The 22,811-nt window shown below is 45.3% G+C and overlaps 1 protein-coding gene across 1 annotated transcript; it reads left to right on the top strand.

Annotated features, from left to right (window-relative positions):
• The first annotated feature begins 385 nt into the window (after positions 1-385).
• On the top strand, positions 386-21,751 carry LOC139380942 (ras-related protein Rap-2a-like). The gene is made up of 2 exons (XM_071124131.1): positions 386-1,316; positions 19,362-21,751. Exons 1-2 carry the CDS (start codon positions 1,003-1,005, stop codon positions 19,597-19,599), a joined length of 552 nt encoding a protein of 183 aa, XP_070980232.1. The 5' UTR covers positions 386-1,002; the 3' UTR covers positions 19,600-21,751.
• The last annotated feature ends 1,060 nt before the right edge of the window (positions 21,752-22,811 follow it).

The following is a 22,811-nucleotide window of genomic DNA, read 5'->3' on the forward strand; positions in this document are numbered from 1 at the left end:
TTGCAAAGACACTGACTTATCCAAATGCAAGCAGATCCTGCTGTCTAGTTATTTATAGTCCTCTATACAGTCTAGTCCAAGATGGTATTTTGCTAGCCTCCACCTTCACATTGTACTGATGTTTGTTTGAAAGACGGCTACTTTTTGATGCATGTACACGGCTGGTAGCGTTACCATCGCAACAGCATCCAGGCGCACATTCCTTGTATTGGATACACATCCTCAAGCTGCTTCTGTGATTGGATGAGCGCACCGAGGATGTCACTTGGCTACCGAATGATGAGAAATTGAACACATTAACGGAAATCCAGCCCTTGAATTTTACTGGCCGTTTCCGTATGGCATTCAGATAGTCATGAGTGAGGTTTACACCAAGTAAAGGTAGCCATTGGGTTCTTGGTACATCTTTCTATTGGCGAAGACCCGTCTCCTTTTCGTTGGTACGGAAGCCGAGAGAGGACGGGTTGGTTACGCGGCGGCGGTGGGTCTCCACCCGAGAGTATGGCGGCCAGGATTGTATTGGTGAGCGCATAAGGAACGGGAAGAGATGGTGAAAATAATCAAAGAAGAACGCTTGTATTATTAACTTTTAAAATAGGATTTATTTATCAACAGTTGTTGAGTTAATACGCGACAGTCTTCTTTCAGGATCCATCATCAGGAACCGTCCTGTTTTTTCACCAATGTCTTCGCTGGAGCAAGTTTTGTTTTTATGATGCATAGAATGGTAAGCGAAGCAGAAGAAAAACCACACGTTTCACATTGTCCCTCGTTTCAATAGCTTGTAATGCACATTTTGAAGTTGCCTGGGGGAATTTCTACAATGAAATCCATCTTCGGTTAGCAAGGCTTTGTGTTCTGCTTTTGTATTTGCCATTGCTGAACGGTGGTAAGGAAGGCAATATTTTTTTTATATCCGTTCAAAATGGAACAGGAATAAATGTTATTTGCGCGGGGATAGCTTTCGACAATCTCTTGAAATCATCAACTAACAAGGGAGCAATGCGCGAGTACAAAGTGGTGGTCCTTGGCAGCGGTGGGGTCGGGAAATCCGCCCTCACTGTTCAGTTTGTCACCGGGACTTTTATTGAGAAATACGACCCGACCATAGAGGATTTTTACCGCAAAGAAATCGAGGTGGATTCCTCACCCTCTGTTCTGGAGATTCTTGACACTGCTGGTACTGAACAGTTCGCATCCATGCGGGACCTTTACATCAAAAATGGCCAAGGCTTCATACTTGTCTACAGTCTTGTCAACCAGCAGAGCTTCCAAGACATCAAACCCATGAGGGACCAGATCATCAGAGTGAAAAGGTGTGTGGTTTTGGATCATATTCATGTATTATGGAAGGCCTACAGGAGGCCTATTTCTCATTGTAAACATGCATAGATGCAAATGAATGATAATGCCTGGTTGCATTTTCCCACTGATAGCCGACAACTCATTTGTCACATTGACAGAAAACATAATTAATATCTCAAATGGTACTACACAATCTATGAAGGCGCACCTTTGTGCAGAGTAGACACAAAAATGACACTACTTTTGAGGATGTGGCCTGTTATGATACAACACGCAGAACCACTTCCTACTCTGGCCTATTGAAGCATGTTATAGCCTACTACTGAAAACCCATTGGTCACAGACGTCAATTGAACGTCTATTCTACGTTGGTTCAACGTAATTTAATTGAAATGATGCGGAAACAGCGTTATTTCAACCAGTATGTGCCCAGTGGGTAATCTCTTCAACTGGTGCTGTATCATCCAACACTAGCCTATCTATCTCTCTGAAGGCAGTTCAACCGGGTTCTTCAACCATATAAATGATTCTAGCCTATTTAGCATAGTTTTTACGACATGTCTGTGTCTTATTTTGTATGGTAGGAGGCATATGTTTGTGCATCTTCTATTTTTCCCCTATAGCTCTATAGCCATTTTAGTAAGGCCATGCTGTTATTTCTCCTCTGTTAGACTTTACTGTACTACTGAACCACACCAGGCCCTGGACATCAGTAGATCTGAGACCAGTTTCCCCTGCACTTATTACAGTGGAGATAGTGTCTGTCTGTCTGTCTGTCTGACTGGCTACCTCAAATGCAGCTCTGCTCTGTATGCTGGATCAGCCTGGATGCTGCAACCCCAGTGAAATAGACAGTTGGAATACCCAGGAGTCACAGCTCCAGTGGCTCTGCAGAGAGAGAGACAGAGGCCTGATTCTAGCAGACCCTCAAAATGGCAAGAGTCACAACGTTTGGAGGATCACATTGGGCCTGTTTCTGAAGAGAGGAAGTTATGTTTTTAATTAGTGTCGCAATCTGTTTTGGAAGGAACAAAACAGAACAGACAGGACTCATGCGTGTGAAAAGCACTGATCAGCACTGTCATTATATGGGTGCGCCAGGCCATCTTTAGTGTCCGCATGCATTGTCCTTACATGTTTATAATCATGCTATGATAATGACACATGCTATAAAGACGACTCGGTTATCCCTTAGCTTAGCAAAGTAATTCATAAAGGCAGAGTGTGCAGTGGCCTAATTTGTGGCAGACTTACAGTCACACGAGAAATGAGTCATCCACTCTCAAGACCTGGTTAAAACCTTATACAAATGCACTCACCATATGAATGCCATAGTATCGTCAAACCTGGGCTACATTCACATGTTGGTGTTTCCCTCTTCTAGAGTTGGTGTGAAGTGGGGATTCAGCCTGCACTGAGCTGTGGCGCTGGGTGCATCACTCATTGTAGGTGTCAGTGTATCTGACAGGGTGAACGGAGGGAGTCTGATGAGCTACAAAGAGACGAGGCTCTCTGCCCACGAGAAGCCTCTCAATGGAAGATACTGATGAGCTACAAAGACATGAGTCTCTCTGCCCACCGAGAAGCCTCTCAATGGAAGATACTGATGAGCTACAAAGAGACGAGACTCTCTGCCCCCCGAGAAGCCTCTCAATGGAGGAGTCTGATGAGCTACAAAGAGACGAGTCTCTCTGCCCACCGAGAAGTCTCTCAATGGAGAAGTCTGATGAGCTACAAAGAAGCGAGTCTCTCTGCCCACCGAGAAGCCTCTCAATGGAGAACTAGATTAACAACACACAACTACTAAATTACTCCTCAACTTTTCATTTACACTCTTCCAATGGCATGTTACAGTCCCCTCAGTCTTTGCATATGAACAACGTGGTCTCAAGTAATCTGATTTCTCCAAAATATCATTATCTGGAGCTGATATTGCCTTCTCCAATATTTACTGTCAGAATTGCCATGACCAATTTATGATTTAAATATCCTGGATATCTTGGCGTTTGTTTGTTTTCAGTTAGCTCACGATCGCGCTGAGTTTGAATTGCATTTAAAACCATTCACATCCATTCCTGTCCTGACTAGATGAAAGAATGCGGTCAGCATGTTTCCCCCATAAAGAGGTGAGTACAGGGAGAGATATGTGAGGGGAGGGAGGCTGCCTGGCTGGCGGGGAATTATCCCCTAGTGTGCGTGTGTGAATGCATCAGGTGTGGGCCAGCAGTTTGTGGAGTCAGACACACACCCAAGGACTGTCTCAGAGTCTCTCCTCAAGTCTGGTTGCACTTTCCTATGGCATCCAGGCTACTTATTATCCCACTGTAAGACACACCAATACCCCATCACAGCCCCACAGGAACAAAGGCAATGCCCATTTATGGACAATAAACCAACCCTTTGCATGACAGTTGCCCATATACAGTGTGTGGTCACACTGTAATCGTAAATGTATCGACAACATGTTATGACTTTGTAATTACCTTATAATTATGTAACACCTCTTTTCTACTCTGTTAAGCAACTACAAAATGGTAACACAATGTTGTTACTGGGGTAATTGTAGTGTTATTACACAGGGATAACAACAGTAAAGTGTAGCGAGGACATACAGTATTTCTGTTTTGCAAGATCATTCTATGTCCTATGTGTTTACGCCCTGTAGCCGTGACATCTGTACTTATGAAATGTAGTGAAAAAAATAATTCTAAAACTAATTCTGTCTGGACTTTCAATTCCAATTAGACTCAAAAAAATTGGCCTACTGTGCCTCCAGGGGTGTTGATGATGCGTTAGTGGTCATGCTGGTCAATATTTTCCAACATTTAGAAAAGGCAAATAAGAAAAAAAAAAAAAGTTCAACGCCATCTAACCCCACCTGCTGGTGGATAAGCTTGTGAATTTGGGTGTCAACTCTCTACTGATCAAGTGGATTAATAGTTTCCTTGTCAACTGTACTCCACAAGTGAAGTTTAACTCCGCCATCTCTACATTTAGAAAGGTGAATACAGGAGCCCCTCAAGGTTGCGTACTTTCACCCACACATTTTGTAAATATGCAGATGACACCGCTGTTGTGGGTTACCTCCACCCAGACCAAGCCTCTCTTCAAGGTTTTGACAGAGAAACGTCTCCTCCACCCAGACCAAGCCTCTCTTCAAGGTTTTGACAGAGAAACGTCTCCTCCACCCAGACCAAGCCTCTCTTCAAGGTTTTGACAGAGAAACGTCTCCTCCACCCAGACCAAGCCTCTCTTCAAGGTTTTGACAGAGAAACGTCTCCTCCACCCAGACCAAGCCTCTCTTCAAGGTTTTGACAGAGAAACGTCTCCTCCACCCAGACCAAGCCTCTCTTCAAGGTTTTGACAGAGAAACGTCTCCTCCACCCAGACCAAGCCTCTCTTCAAGGTTTTGACAGAGAAATGTCTCCTCCACCCAGACCAAGCCTCTCTTCAAGGTTTTGACAGAGAAACGTCTCCTCCACCCAGACCAAGCCTCTCTTCAAGGTTTTGACAGAGAAACGTCTCCTCCACCCAGACCAAGCCTCTCTTCAAGGTTTTGACAGAGAAACGTCTCCTCCACCCAGACCAAGCCTCTCTTCAAGGTTTTGACAGAGAAACGTCTCCTCCACCCAGACCAAGCCTCTCTTCAAGGTTTTGACAGAGAAACGTCTCCTCCACCCAGACCAAGCCTCTCTTCAAGGTTTTGACAGAGAAACGTCTCCTCCACCCAGACCAAGCCTCTCTTCAAGGTTTTGACAGAGAAACGTCTCCTCCACCCAGACCAAGCCTCTCTTCAAGGTTTTGACAGAGAAACGTCTCCTCCACCCAGACCAAGCCTCTCTTCAAGGTTTTGACAGAGAAACGTCTCCTCCACCCAGACCAAGCCTCTCTTCAAGGTTTTGACAGAGAAACGTCTCCTCCACCCAGACCAAGCCTCTCTTCAAGGTTTTGACAGAGAAACGTCTCCTCCACCCAGACCAAGCCTCTCTTCAAGGTTTTGACAGAGAAACGTCTCCTCCACCCAGACCAAGCCTCTCTTCAAGGTTTTGACAGAGAAACGTCTCCTCCACCCAGACCAAGCCTCTCTTCAAGGTTTTGACAGAGAAACGTCTCCTCCACCCAGACCAAGCCTCTCTTCAAGGTTTTGACAGAGAAACGTCTCCTCCACCCAGACCAAGCCTCTCTTCAAGGTTTTGACAGAGAAACGTCTCCTCCACCCAGACCAAGCCTCTCTTCAAGGTTTTGACAGAGAAACGTCTCCTCCACCCAGACCAAGCCTCTCTTCAAGGTTTTGACAGAGAAACGTCTCCTCCACCCAGACCAAGTCTCTCTTCAAGGTTTTGACAGAGAAACGTCTCCTCCACCCAGACCAAGCCTCTCTTCAAGGTTTTGACAGAGAAACGTCTCCTCCACCCAGACCAAGCCTCTCTTCAAGGTTTTGACAGAGAAACGTTAAAATTCCTCCAGTGGTGTTCAGATAACTTTCTTGAAATAAACATAAAAATCAAAAAAAGAGATGGATATGGAATTGAGAAGGAACAAAACTCCACTATCCCCGCGAAGATCAATGGGGAATCAGTCGATAGAGTGACCACATATAAGTACCTGGGAATCGAAATAGACAAACTGAAATTCAATGACTGTGACTTTGCAAAGATAAAGAAATTGCAACACAGAATGTTATTTTTGTTATGCAAACTGAACCATTTACATGTTGATCGCCATATTTTACAAAATGTTCTATAAATCTGTCCTGCTGAGTGCTCTCCATTGGTCTGATATGCGTGTTCCGGGAACATGTGAGTGCAAGACCAAGTCAAGCTTCAGCGCTTGATTAAGACTGCAGGAAGGATCATTGGTATAGATCAAGAATCAGCAAGCTACCTGTACACATAACTCATCCTCCTAAAACTTGAAAGCATTTTACAGGACAGTAATCATCCCCTTCACTCAAAATTCAGTCACAGCAGCAGCCAGACAAAATATAATTAAAACAGATAGATACGGGGACTTTTTTAGTCTGTTGGTCCCTCCAGTATACAGCATATTATTTTGTGTAGTTTCTGTGTTTTCATGTTTTATGTACTGTCTTTTTAAGCACATGACCAAATTAATTTCCCCCTGGTGGGATAATAAAGTTGATCTGAATCTTTAGGGTTGGTGGGATAGTGTATCGCTGAGATTGTGGTGACCCTTGTCTAACATCCAGCTCTCTCCCGTCTTAAGCAGTGAAACAGTGTTTGTTTGAAGAGAAGAGCATGGGAACCATGTTCTCTGGAGTTGAACAGTGTGTTTACAGTGAATGTTTACACAGTAGAGGTTACATTGGGGATTCTCTGTGCTGGGGCGTCCAGACCATGACCCCTAAGCTGTTTCCATGGTTGCCTCGGATGACGACACCACTACAAAGATGAGCATCATATCCACAGATGGTGTTGACTGTCCACTTTGTTTAGGGACATAAAATTACATTCTACGACAGAATGGATGAAAGTACAATCATACTGACACCATTTAAAATATAATTTCCACCTCCAGAAATGAGCAAAATTACATATTGCAAAATGATGATTTGTTTAAATGATTTGTACATTTTGTTCGACATTATCAGGTAGGCTATGCTATTAGCAGTATTCGTTATCCCCTGTAGCCTAACGGATGCAGCATAGTGGCTATAAATAAATAGGCTGAATCTACATGTATCCTATTGCGCTAATCATTAGTAAAGTCCTGCATCGCGTCAAATACCCACAATTCCCTGCAGGTCAGTCCCAAAAAATCATCTGGCGGGTAGAATGAAAACATTCTTTCAAGCCGTGGGTCTGCTCGCTGTTCAGAACAATTACATACACCGGTCGGGAACATTGTAAATAAAGATAATACACATTTAAAAAAACCTAGGTGCTTGTTGTGTTACATTAGCATAAGAGCAGACGAGCAGGCGCTCTTATCCAGAGCGATTTACCAGGAGCAATTAGGATTTAGGTGCCTTGCTCAAGGGAACATCAACCGATGTTTCACCTAGTCAGCTCGGGGATTCTAATCAACCCTTCAGTTCCTGGCCCAAGACTCTATCCGCTGGGCAGACAAGGCTACCTGCCACCCACGCATTGAGTCTGGAGCAAGGAACTTTCCCTTATTTGTGTGGTGAAAACGTGCTAATTTGTCAACGTTGAGTTGAGGTTCACTCTCCCCACATGAGAAAGCTCACACGAAAATGGCTATTTTAGGCCTAACCGGATACATTTTAAAAAAGAAAGGTTAGGAATAGAGAATAGGCACTGAGGAACGACACTGAAATCCTCAGTTTGGAAGGACAACACGGTAGATGGTTACACCGCCTGGACGAAGTGCAAGCAGTTAGTCCTATTTGTTTTCGATACTTTAGTTAATTATCAGTAAATGATTGCATTAATTTAGTTAATTAGACCTTAGGCTGTATAAAGTGTAAACCAGTGCGGATGGTAACAGCTTGAGCAGCCTCCTGAATAAATGCAGCCTGTATTATATTCTGTGAATTTTCTCCCGATAGCACTTGCAATTTGTTGGTTTTTGCCCTAGCACTACACAGCTGATTTAAGTAATCAACTAATCATCAAGCTTTTATCATTTGAATCGGCTGCGTAGTATTAGGTCAAAAATCAACAGTGCACCCTTTTGGGGTTCCTGAGGACCAACTTTGGGAAGCGCTGTAGTAATCAGTCTGTATATATATTAAAATACGTTCTGGGCACTGCTGAATGTCACCACACCCTCCCACCGTACAGAGGGGTGAAAGTAGAGTGGGGCTTTAGTGCACAGCCCAGCCGGCAGTCCTGACATCTCCTCCTGACCACGGGGCCAAGGAGGCCCCATGTCTCTCCTCCAAGGCTTCACGCTGCACTGGGGGTTATGCAGCTGTCACTGCTGTTCACTTAGCCTCTCCTGTCCTTGTCACTGTCTCACACAGGAGCCGTCACCGCCGCCTGCCAGGTCGGCGGCGCTGGTGTGTGCTGCGGCCAGTCCCGAGCCCTGTCAGCGCGTATCAGTGTTTGGCGCCCGTCAGTGGCACAGAGCACCATTAACAGAGGTCATGGGGCCAGATGATTAGCTCCTTCTCCATGCCTGCTGGGGAATCATCACTCCCCAGCAACAGTAAGCCATGCACAGGTTATACCAGCTGACGGGTGACACAGATGGAGCGCATGGAAATGGAGGAGGGACAGGGATGATTTACCTTCTGGGTAATGTTGTACTTCTTACCATTGTCAGCCAGGGGACTTAGGTTGTTATGGTGACAGGGTCAGAATGAGACCACAGAAGGTTTTGTTGTTCTCAGAGTACACTTCTAGTTGAAGGCAGGACTCACCCTATGTCGCAGTGATCTACAACTGAAGAATATACCAATCAAGTCAACAGAGTTTGCCATGTGTCGATTGGTTAAAATTATCATGGCTATATGGTTTTTCCAATAGTGTCCTTAGCACAGCATTCAGGTGTATTACTGTGGCCTGTATCTTTGTTCTTGTCAAGCCCTTCTCAGTGTGTTGAATGCTGTAACAGAGAATAACACTATCAGTAAAAGTCCCAGGATGGTAGTGGCTACCTGTTACTGCTGATCACTTATTAACCATTATTTATTCACATTACTATCATGGCATGAATTATCTCCTGCCAGCTGGATATTTCTATAGCAATCAATCAAAAGTATTTTATAAAACCTTTTTTTTTACATCAGCAGTCGTCATCAAGGTGCTTATACAGAAACCCAGGCCAAAACCCCAAAAGCCAGTGGTCAGGAAAAACGTTCCAGAAAGGCAGGAACCTAGGAAGAAACCAGGCTCTGAGGGGTGGCCATAACACCCGTGTAATTAGTTGGAGGAATATCCTATTTGATAGAAGGTCAACTTGTTAAAAAAAATAAAAAATACACAGATTCATCGGTTTCATGTGAATTTCAATAACCATGTCAATGTTAACCCTGTCAAGACCACACACACATTTGTTTCACCCAGATTAAGTTGGACCATTTTATAAGAACTGATGCAGGGAACTCCTTGTCTATTTTTATAAGCCTGGCTTCAGCGTCACACAAACAGAGCTACTCAGAGATGATTGAAGTTCAGTCACAAGCGACAAGGGCAAGGCAATAGAAAATAATGGCATAGTTTGCATTGTCAGCCAAGCAGTTTAGTAGGAGTGGCGATATAAGTGATTGTACTGTTGTTGAGAGAGACAGTAATGTTTGACGCTTTGAACTGGTATTGTTGAAGATGACTGAGCGGGAGAGAAAATAACAATTACAAACAGAAACACGCAGCTTCAAGCACACTTTTTTTTTTTTGTATTTTGTTGTTTTATGTCACAAATGAATCACATTTCTATGTATCCTTATATTAAGTGGTATGCCTACGACGTGTTACAAGATAAAACGTCATGTGTTTGCTGCATTTCAACGTTTTATTGGTGACAATTTACAGTTACTGAAGGTTATCTATACTTTTATTTACTTCATTATTATTATGATAATGTGTTGAGGTTCATGCTCCATTGTGTGTGCCACTGGAATGTTTATGTGGAACCAGAGATCAGGGGAGAGAGGGTGAAACCTACTGACTGTGTCACTCCAAGCCACAGTTTCCATTTATAAAACCCAGAAATTAGACCAATCTAATCTTAGCTACTGTACTCCTCTTCTCCCATATTTTCATCTAGCATGAGGGGAAAGTAGAACACATTTCAAATTAAACACAGCCAGTATTCATTTCAGATTTGGTGAAGTTGATTAATTCGGATATGTAATGTAATTTGTAAGTGTTCGGTTTCTTTCCTGCCCCTTGATTTAGCAAATTATTCAAAAATGTCACTGAACCTCCAATAAGAGACCATGACTGTGATGTGCCCCAGTGTGGGTGTGTTTTTGTATTTTGGGAAAAGCAACAAATCAGCCTTAGAGCTGCAGTCAGTATATACAGTGGGAAGTTTACATACACCTTAGCCAAATACATCTAAACTCAGTTTTTCACAATTCCTGATATTTAATCCTAGTAACAATTCCCTGTCTTAGGTCAGTTAGGATCACCACTTTTGTTTAAGAATGTGAATTGTCAGAATAATAGTAGAGAATGATTTATTTCAGCTTCTATTTCTTTCATCACATTCCCAGGGGGTCAGAAGTTTACATACACTCAATTAGTATTTGGTAGCATTGCCTTTAAATGGTTTAACTTGAGTCAAACGTTTCGGGTAGCCTTCCACAAGCTTCCCACAATAAGTTGGGTGAATTTTGGCCCATTCCTCTTGACAGAGCTGTAGCTGAGTCAGGTTTGTTGGTCTCCTTGCTCGCACACACTTTTTCAGTTCTGCCCTCACATTTTCTAAAGGATTAGGGTCCGAACACATTCTTATTTTCAATGATGGCCTAGGAACGGTGGGTTAACTGCCCCGTTCAGGGGCAGAACGACAGATTTTCACCTTGTCAGCTCGGGGATCCAATCTTGCAACCTTACAGTTAACTCGTCCAACGCAATAACGACCTGCCTCTCTCTCGTTGCACTCCACAAGGAGACTGTCTGTTACGCAAATTCAGTAAGCCAAGGTAAGTTGCTAGCTTGCATTAAACTTATCTTGTAAAAAACAATCAATCATAATCACTAGTTAACTACACATGGTTGATGATATTACTAGATATTATCTAGCGTGTCCTGCGTTGCATATAATCTGACTGAGCATACAAGTATCTGACTGAGCGGTGGTAGGCAGAAGCAGGCGCGTAAACATTAATTCAAACAGCACTTTCGTGTGTTTTGCCAGCAGATCTTCGTTGTGCGTCAAGCATTGCGCTGTTTATGACTTCAAGCCGAGATGAGGCTGGTGTAACCGAAGTGAAATGGGTAGCTAGTTAGCACGCGCTAATAGCGTTTCAAACGTCACTCGCTCTGAGCCTTCTAGTAGTTGTTCCCCTTGCTCTGCACGGGTAACGCTGCTTCGATGGTGGCTGTTGTCGTTGTGTTGCTGGTTCGAGCCCAGGGAGGAGCGAGGAGAAGGACGGAAGCTATACTGTTACACTGGCAATACTAAAGTGCCTATAAGAACATCTAATAGTCAAAGGTTAATGAAATACAAATGGTAGAGAGGGAAATAGTCCTATAATTCCTATAATAACTACAACCTAAAACTTCTTACCTGGGAATATTGAAGACTCATGGTTGCGCTGGGTGTTTTGCAGCGACAGTGCTTTAGCCTCATGCAGTCAGACTGACAGACAGTGGGAGTGGAGTGTCTGCATGCTCGCCCGTGTATCTACGTTGAAGACTACCGCTCAAGACTTCAGAGTGGAGAATGTATAGCCAACAGGCTCAAAACCTCAAATATGGGCATAAGTATAAGCTACCCTGGACCTTCTCTGTCCACCCTCATCCTCCCTTCCTTCACCCAGCACCTGGCCCAGAGAGCCCATTGTGCAAAGTCTCTGTGAGGCTTTGGTCACACTCCCCTTGGGATTGCAGGATTCCCCTCTGTTATTACAGATATTTTATAGCCCTTCTCCAGATGATAAATAGTTTTTGGGGTGCTGCCTGTTCTGCTCTCCTGCATGGTGGAGTGGCTGTTCTGCCATTAGACCGTTAGGTAGCCTATGAAATCTGTCATTATTTTAATGGATGCATATGTTTTCATTTGACTTTTCTCCCGTCCCGGCTCTCTAGCTCATCATCCATAATCATCTGGGGTTGTTCCCCGCGAAGTATAGAGTGCTGAGAAGCAGACAGCTGTGACAATAGCAGCAGGGAGAGATGCTGTGTTTGTAAGCTCATCTGAAATCATTTTCCATCAGAGCTAAGTGAGTCTCAGATCCAGGCTCAAGTCCTTTACCAAATAGTGTTACTTTTGCTCTTACCTCTGCGTAAACACAGAAACACACACACACACGCTCTAGAATAAACACGCTTCCATACCACTGTTCTCCATGTTCCCTGGGCTCTCCAGAGCATGTCTTCCCATGGATGAGTGGGTTTGGACAGCAGGCTGTAATCCGAGGTGGTGAGGCAGTATGTGAAGTCATGTGACGACGGCCACAGGCCTCCATATGAGTTGGAGCTGGTAGAGATGGCGCCGCCACCACAGCCCTGTTCAGAATAGAGACGCCCGCCCGTGGAGGGGACTGCCATTACCCCCCTAAACGCTGTTCCCCCTGTGGGTTCTCTAAACGGGCACAACCTCCACAGAGGCAGGGCCTGGTCAGGCCCTTCATTCTACACACCCTCAGCACTATGGTTAGACCTTCTCAGCAGCACTATGGTTAGACCTTCTCAGCAGCACTATGGTTAGACCTTCTCAGCAGCACTATGGTTAGACCTTCTCAGCAGCACTATGGTTAGACCTTCTCAGCAGCACTATGGTTAGACCTTCTCAACAGCACTATGGTTAGGCCCTCTCAGCAGCACTATGGTTAGGCCTTCTCAGCAGCACTATGGTTAGGCCCTCTCATCAGCACTATGGTTAGGCCCTCTCAGCAGCACTATGGTTAGGCCTTCTCAGCAGCACTATGGTTAGGCCCTCTCAGCAGCACTATGGTTAGACCTTCTCAGCAGCACTATGGTTAGGCCCTCTCAGCAGCACTATGGTTAGGCCTTCTCAGCAGCACTATGGTTAGGCCCTCTCAGCAGCACTATGGTTAGGCCTTCTCAGCAGCACTATGGTTAGACCTTCTCAGCAGCACTATGGTTAGGCCCTCTCAGCAGCACTATGGTTAGGCCCTTTCAGCGGCACTATGGTTAGGCCTTCTCAGCGGCACTATGGTTAGGCCCTCTCAGCGGCACTATGGTTAGGCCTTCTCAGCAGCACTATGGTTAGGCCTTCTCAGCAGCACTATGGTTAGGCCCTCTCAGCAGCACTATGGTTAGGCCTTCTCAGCAGCACTATGGTTAGGCCTTCTCAGCAGCACTATGGTTAGGCCCTCTCAGCAGCACTATGGTTAGACCTTCTCAGCAGCACTATGGTTAGGCCCTCTCAGCAGCACTATGGTTAGGCCCTCTCAGCAGCACTATGGTTAGGCCTTCTCAGCAGCACTATGGTTAGGCCCTCTCAGCAGCACTATGGTTAGGCCTTCTCAGCAGCACTATGGTTTGGCCCTCTCAGCAGCACTATGGTTAGGCCCTCTCAGCAGCACTATGGTTATGCCCTCTCAGCAGCACTATGGTTAGGCCCTCTCAGCAGCACTATGGTTATGCCCTCTCTGCAGCACTATGGTTTGGCCCTCTCAGCAGCACTATGGTTTGGCCCTCTCAGCAGCACTATGGTTAGGCCCTCTCAGCAGCACTATGGTTTGGCCCTCTCAGCAGCACTATGGTTTGGCCCTCTCAGCAGCACTATGGTTTGGCCCTCTCAGCAGCACTATGGTTTGGCCCTCTCAGCAGCACTATGGTTATGCCCTCTCAGCAGCACTATGGTTAGGCCCTCTCAGCAGCACTATGGTTAGGCCCTCTCAGCAGCACTATGGTTAGGCCCTCTCAGCAGCACTATGGTTAAGTCCTCTCAGCAGCACTATGGTTAGGCCTTCTCAGCAGCACTATGGTTAAGCCTTCTCAGCAGCACTATGGTTAGACCTTCTCAGCAGCACTATGGTTAGACCTTCTCAGCAGCACTATGGTTAGAATATAACTTCCGGCGCCGACAGAGATGGCCGCCTCGCTTCGCGTTCCTAGGAAACTATGCAGTTTTTTGTTTTTTTACGTGTTATTTCTTACATTAGTACCCCAGGTCATCTTAGGTTTCATTACATACAGTCGAGAAGAACTACTGAATATAAGATCAGCATCAACTCACCATCAGTACGACCAAGAATATGTTTTTCGCGACGCGGATCCTGTGTTCTGCCTTACAAACAGGACAACAGAGTGGATTCCATGCAGCGACCCAAAAAAACAACTCTGAAAAAGAGGGAAACGAGGCGGTCTTCTGGTCAGACTCCGGAGACGGGCACACCGTGCACCACTCCCTAGCATTCTTCTTGCCAATGTCCAGTCTCTTGACAACAAGGTTGATGAAATCCGAGCAAGGGTAGCATTCCAGAGGGACATCAGAGACTGTAACGTTCTTTGCTTCACAGAAACGTGGCTCACTGGAGAGACGCTATCCGAGGCGGTGCAGCCAACGGGTTTCTCCACGCATCGCGCAGACAGAAACAAACATCTTTCTGGTAAGAAGAGGGGCGGGGGCGTATGCCTTATGACTAACGTGACATGGTGTGATGAAAGAAACATACAGGAACTCAAATCCTTCTGTTCACCTGATTTAGAATTCCTCACAATCAAATGTAGACCGCATTATCTACCAAGAGAATTCTCTTCGATTATAATCACAGCCGTATATATCCCCCCCCAAGCAGACACATCGATGGCTCTGAATGAACTTTATTTGACTCTTTGCAAACTGGAAACCATTTATCCGGAGGCTGCATTCATTGTAGCTGGGGATTTTAACAAGGCTAATCTGAAAACAAGACTCCCTAAATTTTATCAGCATATCGATTGCGCAACCAGGGGTGGAAAGACCTTGGATCATTGTTACTCTAACTTCCGCGACGCATATAAGGCCCTGCCCCGCCCCCCTTTCGGAAAAGCTGACCACGACTCCATTTTGTTGATCCCTGCCTACAGAAACTAAAACAAGAGGCTCCCACGCTGAGGTCTGTCCAACGCTGGTCCGACCAAGCTGACTCCACACTCCAAGACTGCTTCCACCACGTGGACTGGGACATGTTTCGTATTGCGTCAGACAACAACATTGACGAATACGCTGATTCGGTGTGCGAGTTCATTAGAACGTGCGTTGTAGATGTCGTTCCCATAGCAACGATTAAAACATTCCCTAACCAGAAACCGTGGATTGATGGCAGCATTCGCGTGAAACTGAAAGCGCGAACCACTGCTTTTAATCAGGGCAAGGTGTCTGGTAACATGACCGAATACAAACAGTGCAGCTATTCCCTCCGCAAGGCTATCAAACAAGCTAAGCGTCAGTACAGAGACAAAGTAGAATCTCAATTCAACGGACAGACACAAGAGACACAAGAGGCATGTGACAGGGTCTACAGTCAATCACGGACTACAGGAAGAAATCCAGCCCAGTCACGGACCAGGATGTCCTGCTCCCAGGCAGACGAAATAACTTTTTTGCCCGCTTTGAGGACAATACAGTGCCACTGACACGGCCTGCAACGAAAACATGCGGTCTCTCCTTCACTGCAGCCGAGGTGAGTAAGACATTTAAACGTGTTAACCCTCGCAAGGCTGCAGGCCCAGACGGCATCCCCAGCCGCGCCATCAGAGCATGCGCAGACCAGCTGGCCGGTGTGTTTACGGACATATTCAATCAATCCCTATACCAGTCTGCTGTTCCCACATGCTTCAAGAGGGCCACCATTGTTCCTGTTCCCAAGAAAGCTAAGGTAACTGAGCTAAACGACTACCGCCCCGTAGCACTCACTTCCGTCATCATGAAGTGCTTTGAGAGACTAGTCAAGGACCATATCACCTCCACCCTACCTGACACCCTAGACCCACTCCAATTTGCTTACCGCCCAAATAGGTCCACAGACGATGCAATCTCAACCACACTGCACACCGCCCTAACCCATCTGGACAAGAGGAATACCTATGTGAGAATGCTGTTCATTGACTACAGCTCGGCATTCAACACCATAGTACCCTCCAAGCTCGTCATCAAGCTCGAGACCCTGGGTCTCGACCCCGCCCTGTGCAACTGGGTACTGGACTTCCTGACGGGCCGCCCCCAGGTGGTGAGGGTAGGCAACAACATCTCCTCCCCGCTGATCCTCAACACTGGGGCCCCACAAGGGTGCGTTCTGAGCCCCCTCCTGTACTCCCTGTTCACCCACGACTGCGTGGCCACGCACGCCTCCAACTCAATCATCAAGTTTGCGGACGACACAACAGTGGTAGGCTTGATTACCAACAACGACGAGACGGCCTACAGGGAGGAGGTGAGGGCCCTCGGAGTGTGGTGTCAGGAAAATAACCTCACACTCAACGTCAACAAAACTAAGGAGATGATTGTGGACTTCAGGAAACAGCAGAGGGAACACCCCCCTATCCACATCGATGGAACAGTAGTGGAGAGGGTAGCAAGTTTTAAGTTCCTCGGCATACACATCACAGACAAACTGAATTGGTCCACTCACACAGACAGCATTGTGAAGAAGGCGCAGCAGCGCCTCTTCAACCTCAGGAGGCTGAAGAAATTCGGCTTGTCACCAAAAGCACTCACAAACTTCTACAGATGCACAATCGAGAGCATCCTGGCGGGCTGTATCACAGCCTGGTACGGCAAATGCACCGCCCTCAACCGTAAGGCTCTCCAGAGGGTAGTGAGGTCTGCACAACGCATCACCGGGGGCAAACTACCTGCCCTCCAGGACACCTACACCACCCGATGTCACAGGAAGGCCATAAAGATCATCAAGGACATCAACCACCCGAGCCACTGCCTGTTCACCCCGCTATCATCCAGAAGGCGAGGTCAGTACAGGTGCATCAAAGCTGGGACCGAGAGACTGAAAAACAGCTTCTATCTCAAGGCCATCAGACTGTTAAACAGCCACCACTAACATTGAGTGGCTGCTGCCAACACACTGACACTGACTCAACTCCAGCCACTTCTATAATGGGAATTGATGGGAAATGATGTAAATATATCACTAGCCACTTTAAACAATGCTACCTTATATAATGTTACTTACCCTACATTATTCATCTCATATGATATACTGTACTCTATATCATCGACTGTATCCTTATGTAATACATGTATCACTAGCCACTTTAACTATGCCACTTTGTTTACATACTCATCTCATATGTATATACTGTACTCGATACCATCTACTGTATCTTGCCTATGCTGCTCTGTACCATCACTCATTCATATATCCTTATGTACATATTCTTTATCCCCTTACACTGTGTACAAGACAGTAGTTTTGGAATTGTTAGTTAGATTACTTGTTGGTTATTACTGCATTGTCGGAACTAGAAGCACAAGCATTTCGCTACACTCGCATTAACATCTGCTAACCATGTGTATGTGACAAATAAAATTTGATTTGATTTGATTTGACCTTGTCAGCAGCACTATGGTTAGGCCCTCTCAGCAGCACTATGGTTAGACCTTCTCAGCAGCACTATGGTTAGGCCCTCTCAGCAGCACTATGGTTAGGCCCTCTCAGCAGCACTATGGTTAGGCCTTCTCAGAAGCACTATGGTTAGGCCCTCTCAGTGGCACTATGGTTAGGCCTTCTCAGCAGCACTATGGTTAGGCCCTCTCAGCAGCACTATGGTTAGGCCTTCTCAGCAGCACTATGGTTAGGCCCTCTCAGCAGCACTATGGTTAGGCCCTCTCAGCAGCACTATGGTTAGGCCCTCTCAGTGATCATGGGGAGGGAGTGTATAGTTGGACTGCATGTTTTTACTGTCGCCACAAAAATGTGTTCCTGAATAACAGTGTTGCCCAATCAGGGGCCTCCAATAACTTGTTGGAGTTAGGATTGCAGTCTCCAGCTGTTTGAACAATCGAAGGACTGTACATTTTGGGTTCAAAAGGCTAATGTATTCCAGCCGTTCTGCTACGCTGTGTGGTGGCTGACTGTATTGTGCGTCACAGCCACACACAGTAGCTCACAGGCACATGAACTCTGCTGTTTTAACCCCTGTAGTTCTTGGCTTGCCCACAGAATGAGAAAAGTAGAAATTAGCTTTCATTCTGGATAATATATTCAGGAGTAGATCAAAGTGAGCTTCTTATTCTTTACCAGTTGAAGCTTATTTAGCACTGGAACCTGCAGACCATGGACCTCGTGAGAAGAAGCTCACGTTCCTCTACTTAAGAAAGTCACTGATTCTATCAATCTCTCCAATACTATGCATTTCCTTGTGTACCTGTTACCATAGCAATCAAGGACAATTGTTTTTCTGTCAAATAGTGTTAAATCACTTAGAGTAATTAATGTTTCATATATAGAGGCTAACCTTTGAAAAGTTTAATGGTGTCTGGGAGCATGATTCTCCTGGGATGTTTGTGCTCCATAACATGAGAAGAGTGGTGTTCATAGTGGTGTGTTCTGGTTCATATTATAACCAGTGAGAGAGCTACTTGCAGATGAAGAATAAAAGCATAGCCTCAGCAGCTCCTCCCGACATGTCTCCAATGAACTGAAATGTTGTCGATATAACCAATGTATTTGTATTGATCCATTTTTATTTTACCTTTATTTAACCAGGCAAGTCAGTTAAGAACACATTTTTATTTTCAATGACAGCCTAGGAACAGCGGGTTAACTGCCTGTTCAGGGGCAGAACGACAGATTTGAACCTTGTCAGCTCGGGGGTTTGAACTTGCAACCTTGCGATTACTAGTCCAACGCTCTAACCACCCTGCAGACATTTTGAATCATGTTCAGTAAATGTTTGTGGTAGTCTTTATTGTGAGTATTAGTATTAGTTAGTATTAAGACCTCAGGTCCTTCATTAGGAATATGATGTAACACTTGTCTTTATGGCACTCGTGCAAGTAGCCCATTTCCTCAGTGGCAGCACTTTCCCAACATGGCCTCTTCCTGCCTCCAGGGGATTGTGGGTGATTTCACCCACTTCCTGTTGACTGCTGGGCTGGTTAAGTACTTGAGTTGTCATTGCTTTCTCAGCAAGACACGTCTCAGAACTGAATTTGTCAGGCCTTTTAGATGATATATTTCAGGATAATGTGCCACACGGATTTAATGTAATTATTTAGGGTTTCATTGATTTATTGTCAACATGATGTGGCAGCAGAGAAACTTTCATTATGCCTATTAAATTATTATTTAGGAGAGTGCAGAGAGGACGTCAGGTACAGGAAAACACAAAGGCTGAGAAACTAGTCAGCACCCCTATGTCTTAGTTCAACATCTCAGCAAATCACATCTCATTCTGATCTGCCTTGACAGTGATTGACCATGTATTCATGTCACATGATGATTTCTGGTCATTTTCTGCATCTGTTTGTGTGTGTGTCGTCTGCAGGTACGAGAAGGTCCCAGTGATCCTGGTGGGGAACAAAGTCGACCTGGAGAGTGAGAGGGAGGTGTCGGCCAGCGAGGGCCAGGCTCTAGCCGAGGAGTGGGGCTGTCCCTTCATGGAGACCTCGGCCAAAAGCAAAACCATGGTGGACGAACTGTTTGCCGAGATTGTTCGGCAGATGGACTACGCCGCCCAGCCAGACAAGAATGACCCATGCTGCTCCTCCTGCAATGTACAATAGCCCCAGGGCCTAGGGCGACGCCAGGGGAGAGGACGTAGCCCCAGGGCCTAGGGCGACGCCAGGGGAGAGAGGACATAGCCCTAGGGCGACGCCAGGGGAGAGAGGACGTAACCCAGGGCCTAGGGCGACGCAAGGGGAGAGAGGACATAGCCCTAGGGCGACGCCAGGGGAGAGCGGACGTACCCCCAGGGCCTAGGGCGACGCCAGGGGAGAGAGGACGTACCCCCAGGGCCTAGGGCGACACCGGGGGAGAGAGGACGTACCCCCAGGGCCTAGGGCGACGCTAGTGGCCAGTGGAGAGAGAACATAGCCCCAGTGCCTAGCGGGACGCCAGGGGAGAGAGGGAGTCTGCATACAGGATGATTCACAGAGAGGAGGACAATACTTACACCAACAACAGCAACGATTAACAAACTCATGGTAGAAATGTGGTGGAATTGAACTCTTCGGTGCATAAAATCAGTCATGATGTAATTAATGATATGTTCATAATTAATAGAACTAAATTAGGAATTCAAAGGATTTGCCTCGAGAGAAATTGACAAACAAACAGGACTAAAGAAAAGTGCACTCGCTTTATGTTATCCTGTTTTCTCCGTCTTGAGTCGTCTGTCGGAATTACTGAACAGGATGTGTACTCTTTATGCTGTTCTGCGATCATTAATATGTTTCCTTAACATAGTTTTAGTTTTGTTGATATGACCCAGTTTTTCTCTCAGCACATCGAGCTTCTTTCTCCGTTTTAACTGACAGAGCAGAAGATAGCAACTGCACCGACTCAAGAGGAGGTAATCCCTCAGATCTACTTGTTTGAAACATGGATGAGTAATTGATTTGCGTACTAGGTTTCTCTGTGCAGGAAAAGAGAAAGCCTACCTACCTTTATCCAATGAGATGTGTTGTACTCATCACTAGGCCAGAATCAAAGAGGTGACTTGAATGAGCCTCTTTTTAATTTTCTCTTCTATTTGTTTTGCGGAAGGGGTAAAAACTGGTGGAAAAGACCGTCTTGCTTCCTGTTTTCCCCTTTTGGAGGTGTTGTGTTAAGTGTAGCAGAGGTGTCTGTCACATAATCCTGTCTTTAATTTTGGTGTCAGAATGTTCTGACGACAGATTGCTGAATATTGTAACCGTTTCATTCAGATGGTACTCGGAGGACATCTTTCAGTATTTGAATATCTCTACAGACTCTAGAAACGGTTTACTTTTCAGTAATGGGTGCCATCCCACATCCTCTCCATTGAATTTGATTTTGATTGGGTATCACAATGAATTGGGGTGCAACGTTTTCTCAACATCCCACTCCTCTTTAAGTATTCAAATGTATAGTAGTAACAGTAATGATGATGATGATGATTATAATTGTTATTTAACAGTAGTGTAAATATTTTGTCTGGAAAGTTCCAGCTCCTACGAAGACACTGACTGAACTGTTACCAACCGTATCAGTGGAGGCTGCTGAGGGGAGAACAGCGTTTTAATAATGGCTGTAATGGAGCAAATGGAATGGCATCAAACACCTGGAAACTATGTGTTTGATATCATTCCACTGAATCCGTTCCAGCCATTACCACGAGCACATCCTCCCCAATTAACGTGCCACCAACCTCCTGTGAACTGTATGCACGGCTAGTAAACAAAAAAAAAAGATGACTTTATCGTTTGAGATTATGATAGGCTGTGTAAACTTAGAAACCAGACACATGCACATCTGGGTCCGGACACTGTCTCAACTACACATGGTTGTAGGCCACGGGGATCCAGACCTTCCCTGGGTTACCATTTTCATTGTTCATTTGATCTAATTTTTATGTCACCATTTACTCTTTCTCCCTCCCTAAATGAATGGATGAATGACACTTCCATTTAGCACCTACACAATAAAAGTGTGTTTAATAACACAATGCATTGCAGTGTGAATGACACTATTTCTATGTTTACTTATTGGAGTGACAGCCACTCTACTCCATCGCCGGGTTCTCTCTAAAGTGTTCTGGGAGAGAGACATTTACCTGGAAGGAAATGGTTTCCGTTCCAATGCCACCGCCAGTTCTAAATAGCACAGTCACTTGGTGAATTACAGGAACCCAATGTTGATTGCTCCAGCAAGTGCACAATGCTTGACGAATTAAACTTGACTTTCTTCTTTGTTTATATGGGGGTTGTGTTTTTGTGTTCCTTGATGATGATGATAAGAATTATGATAATAATAATAATAATATGAAGAGTACTTTATCTAAGGGCCCAATACACACACACTGCTTGCAGGTTGGTATTTACTGGGATGACTCACGTACTGGAGGCAGCTCTGCACGGTAGTCACTAGCTGGCACAGCCACAAAGTCATACAATCTGATTTTATGCCTAACCTTCAATGAAGACCAAAAAGCAAATTGTTGTTTTTTATTTAATATTTACGATATATTTAACAATAAGGCACGAGGGGGTGTGGTATATGGCAAATATACAATGGCTTAAGGCTTTTCTTATGCACGACGCATTGTGGAGTGCCTGGACACAGCCCTTAGCCGTGGTATATAGGTCATATACCACACCCCCTGAGGTGCCTTATTGCTATTATAAACTGGTTACCAATGTAATTAGAGCAGTAAAAAGAAATGTTGTGTCATACCTGTAGAATACCACGGTTGTCAGATAATCAGCGTTCAGGGCTCGAACCACCCAGTTTATAATATCAATGTTGACTTTGCTGCTGTCCCATCTAGTGGAAACCGCTCTGCCTCCAAGATAAGATTCATCCCAATTAAACATCAACCTGCGTTAAGCTCTCCCTAGCAAGCCCCATGTGACATCTCTTCTCTATTCTACTTAATATAGCCCTGATTAGATTAAACTAAATAGTACTCTGAAAAGAACGACTGCACCAATGATGCTGAACACTGGTCGCCTTGGTTTCATTTTCAGGCTGAACACTAAACAATTGCATAATAACATAGATTTCACCCTAAGACTTTACTCAACACAATTTTCCAATGATTGTATTGATTAGCTGGGCCCAATGCTGCTTGTCTCCAGTAAGCCAATAATGTCATGGAAAAATGGTGTCTTGGAAAATTAAACACATGAAGGAAATTATAAAAGGTGTACTCCCCTGTGTATCAGTTTCCCTCCTTTGGGTTTGCCTTGTGTCTAATTTTAGAGATTGAGATTGCCTTGCATCACTGGTGCAGTCAGACATGCAGGGAATCACC

This window comes from Oncorhynchus clarkii, chromosome 22 (assembly GCF_045791955.1).
Source record: "Oncorhynchus clarkii lewisi isolate Uvic-CL-2024 chromosome 22, UVic_Ocla_1.0, whole genome shotgun sequence".
Lineage (NCBI taxonomy): Eukaryota > Metazoa > Chordata > Actinopteri > Salmoniformes > Salmonidae > Oncorhynchus > Oncorhynchus clarkii.

Excerpts from the sequence above, each read along its gene's own strand:
- LOC139380942 (XM_071124131.1), top strand. The coding sequence starts at position 1,003 with ATGCGCGAGTACAAAGTGGTGGTCCTTGGCAGCGGTGGGGTCGGGAAA. Across the intron at positions 1,317-19,361 it reads CAGATCATCAGAGTGAAAAG|GTACGAGAAGGTCCCAGTGA; the intron begins GTGTGTGGTTTT and ends TGTCGTCTGCAG.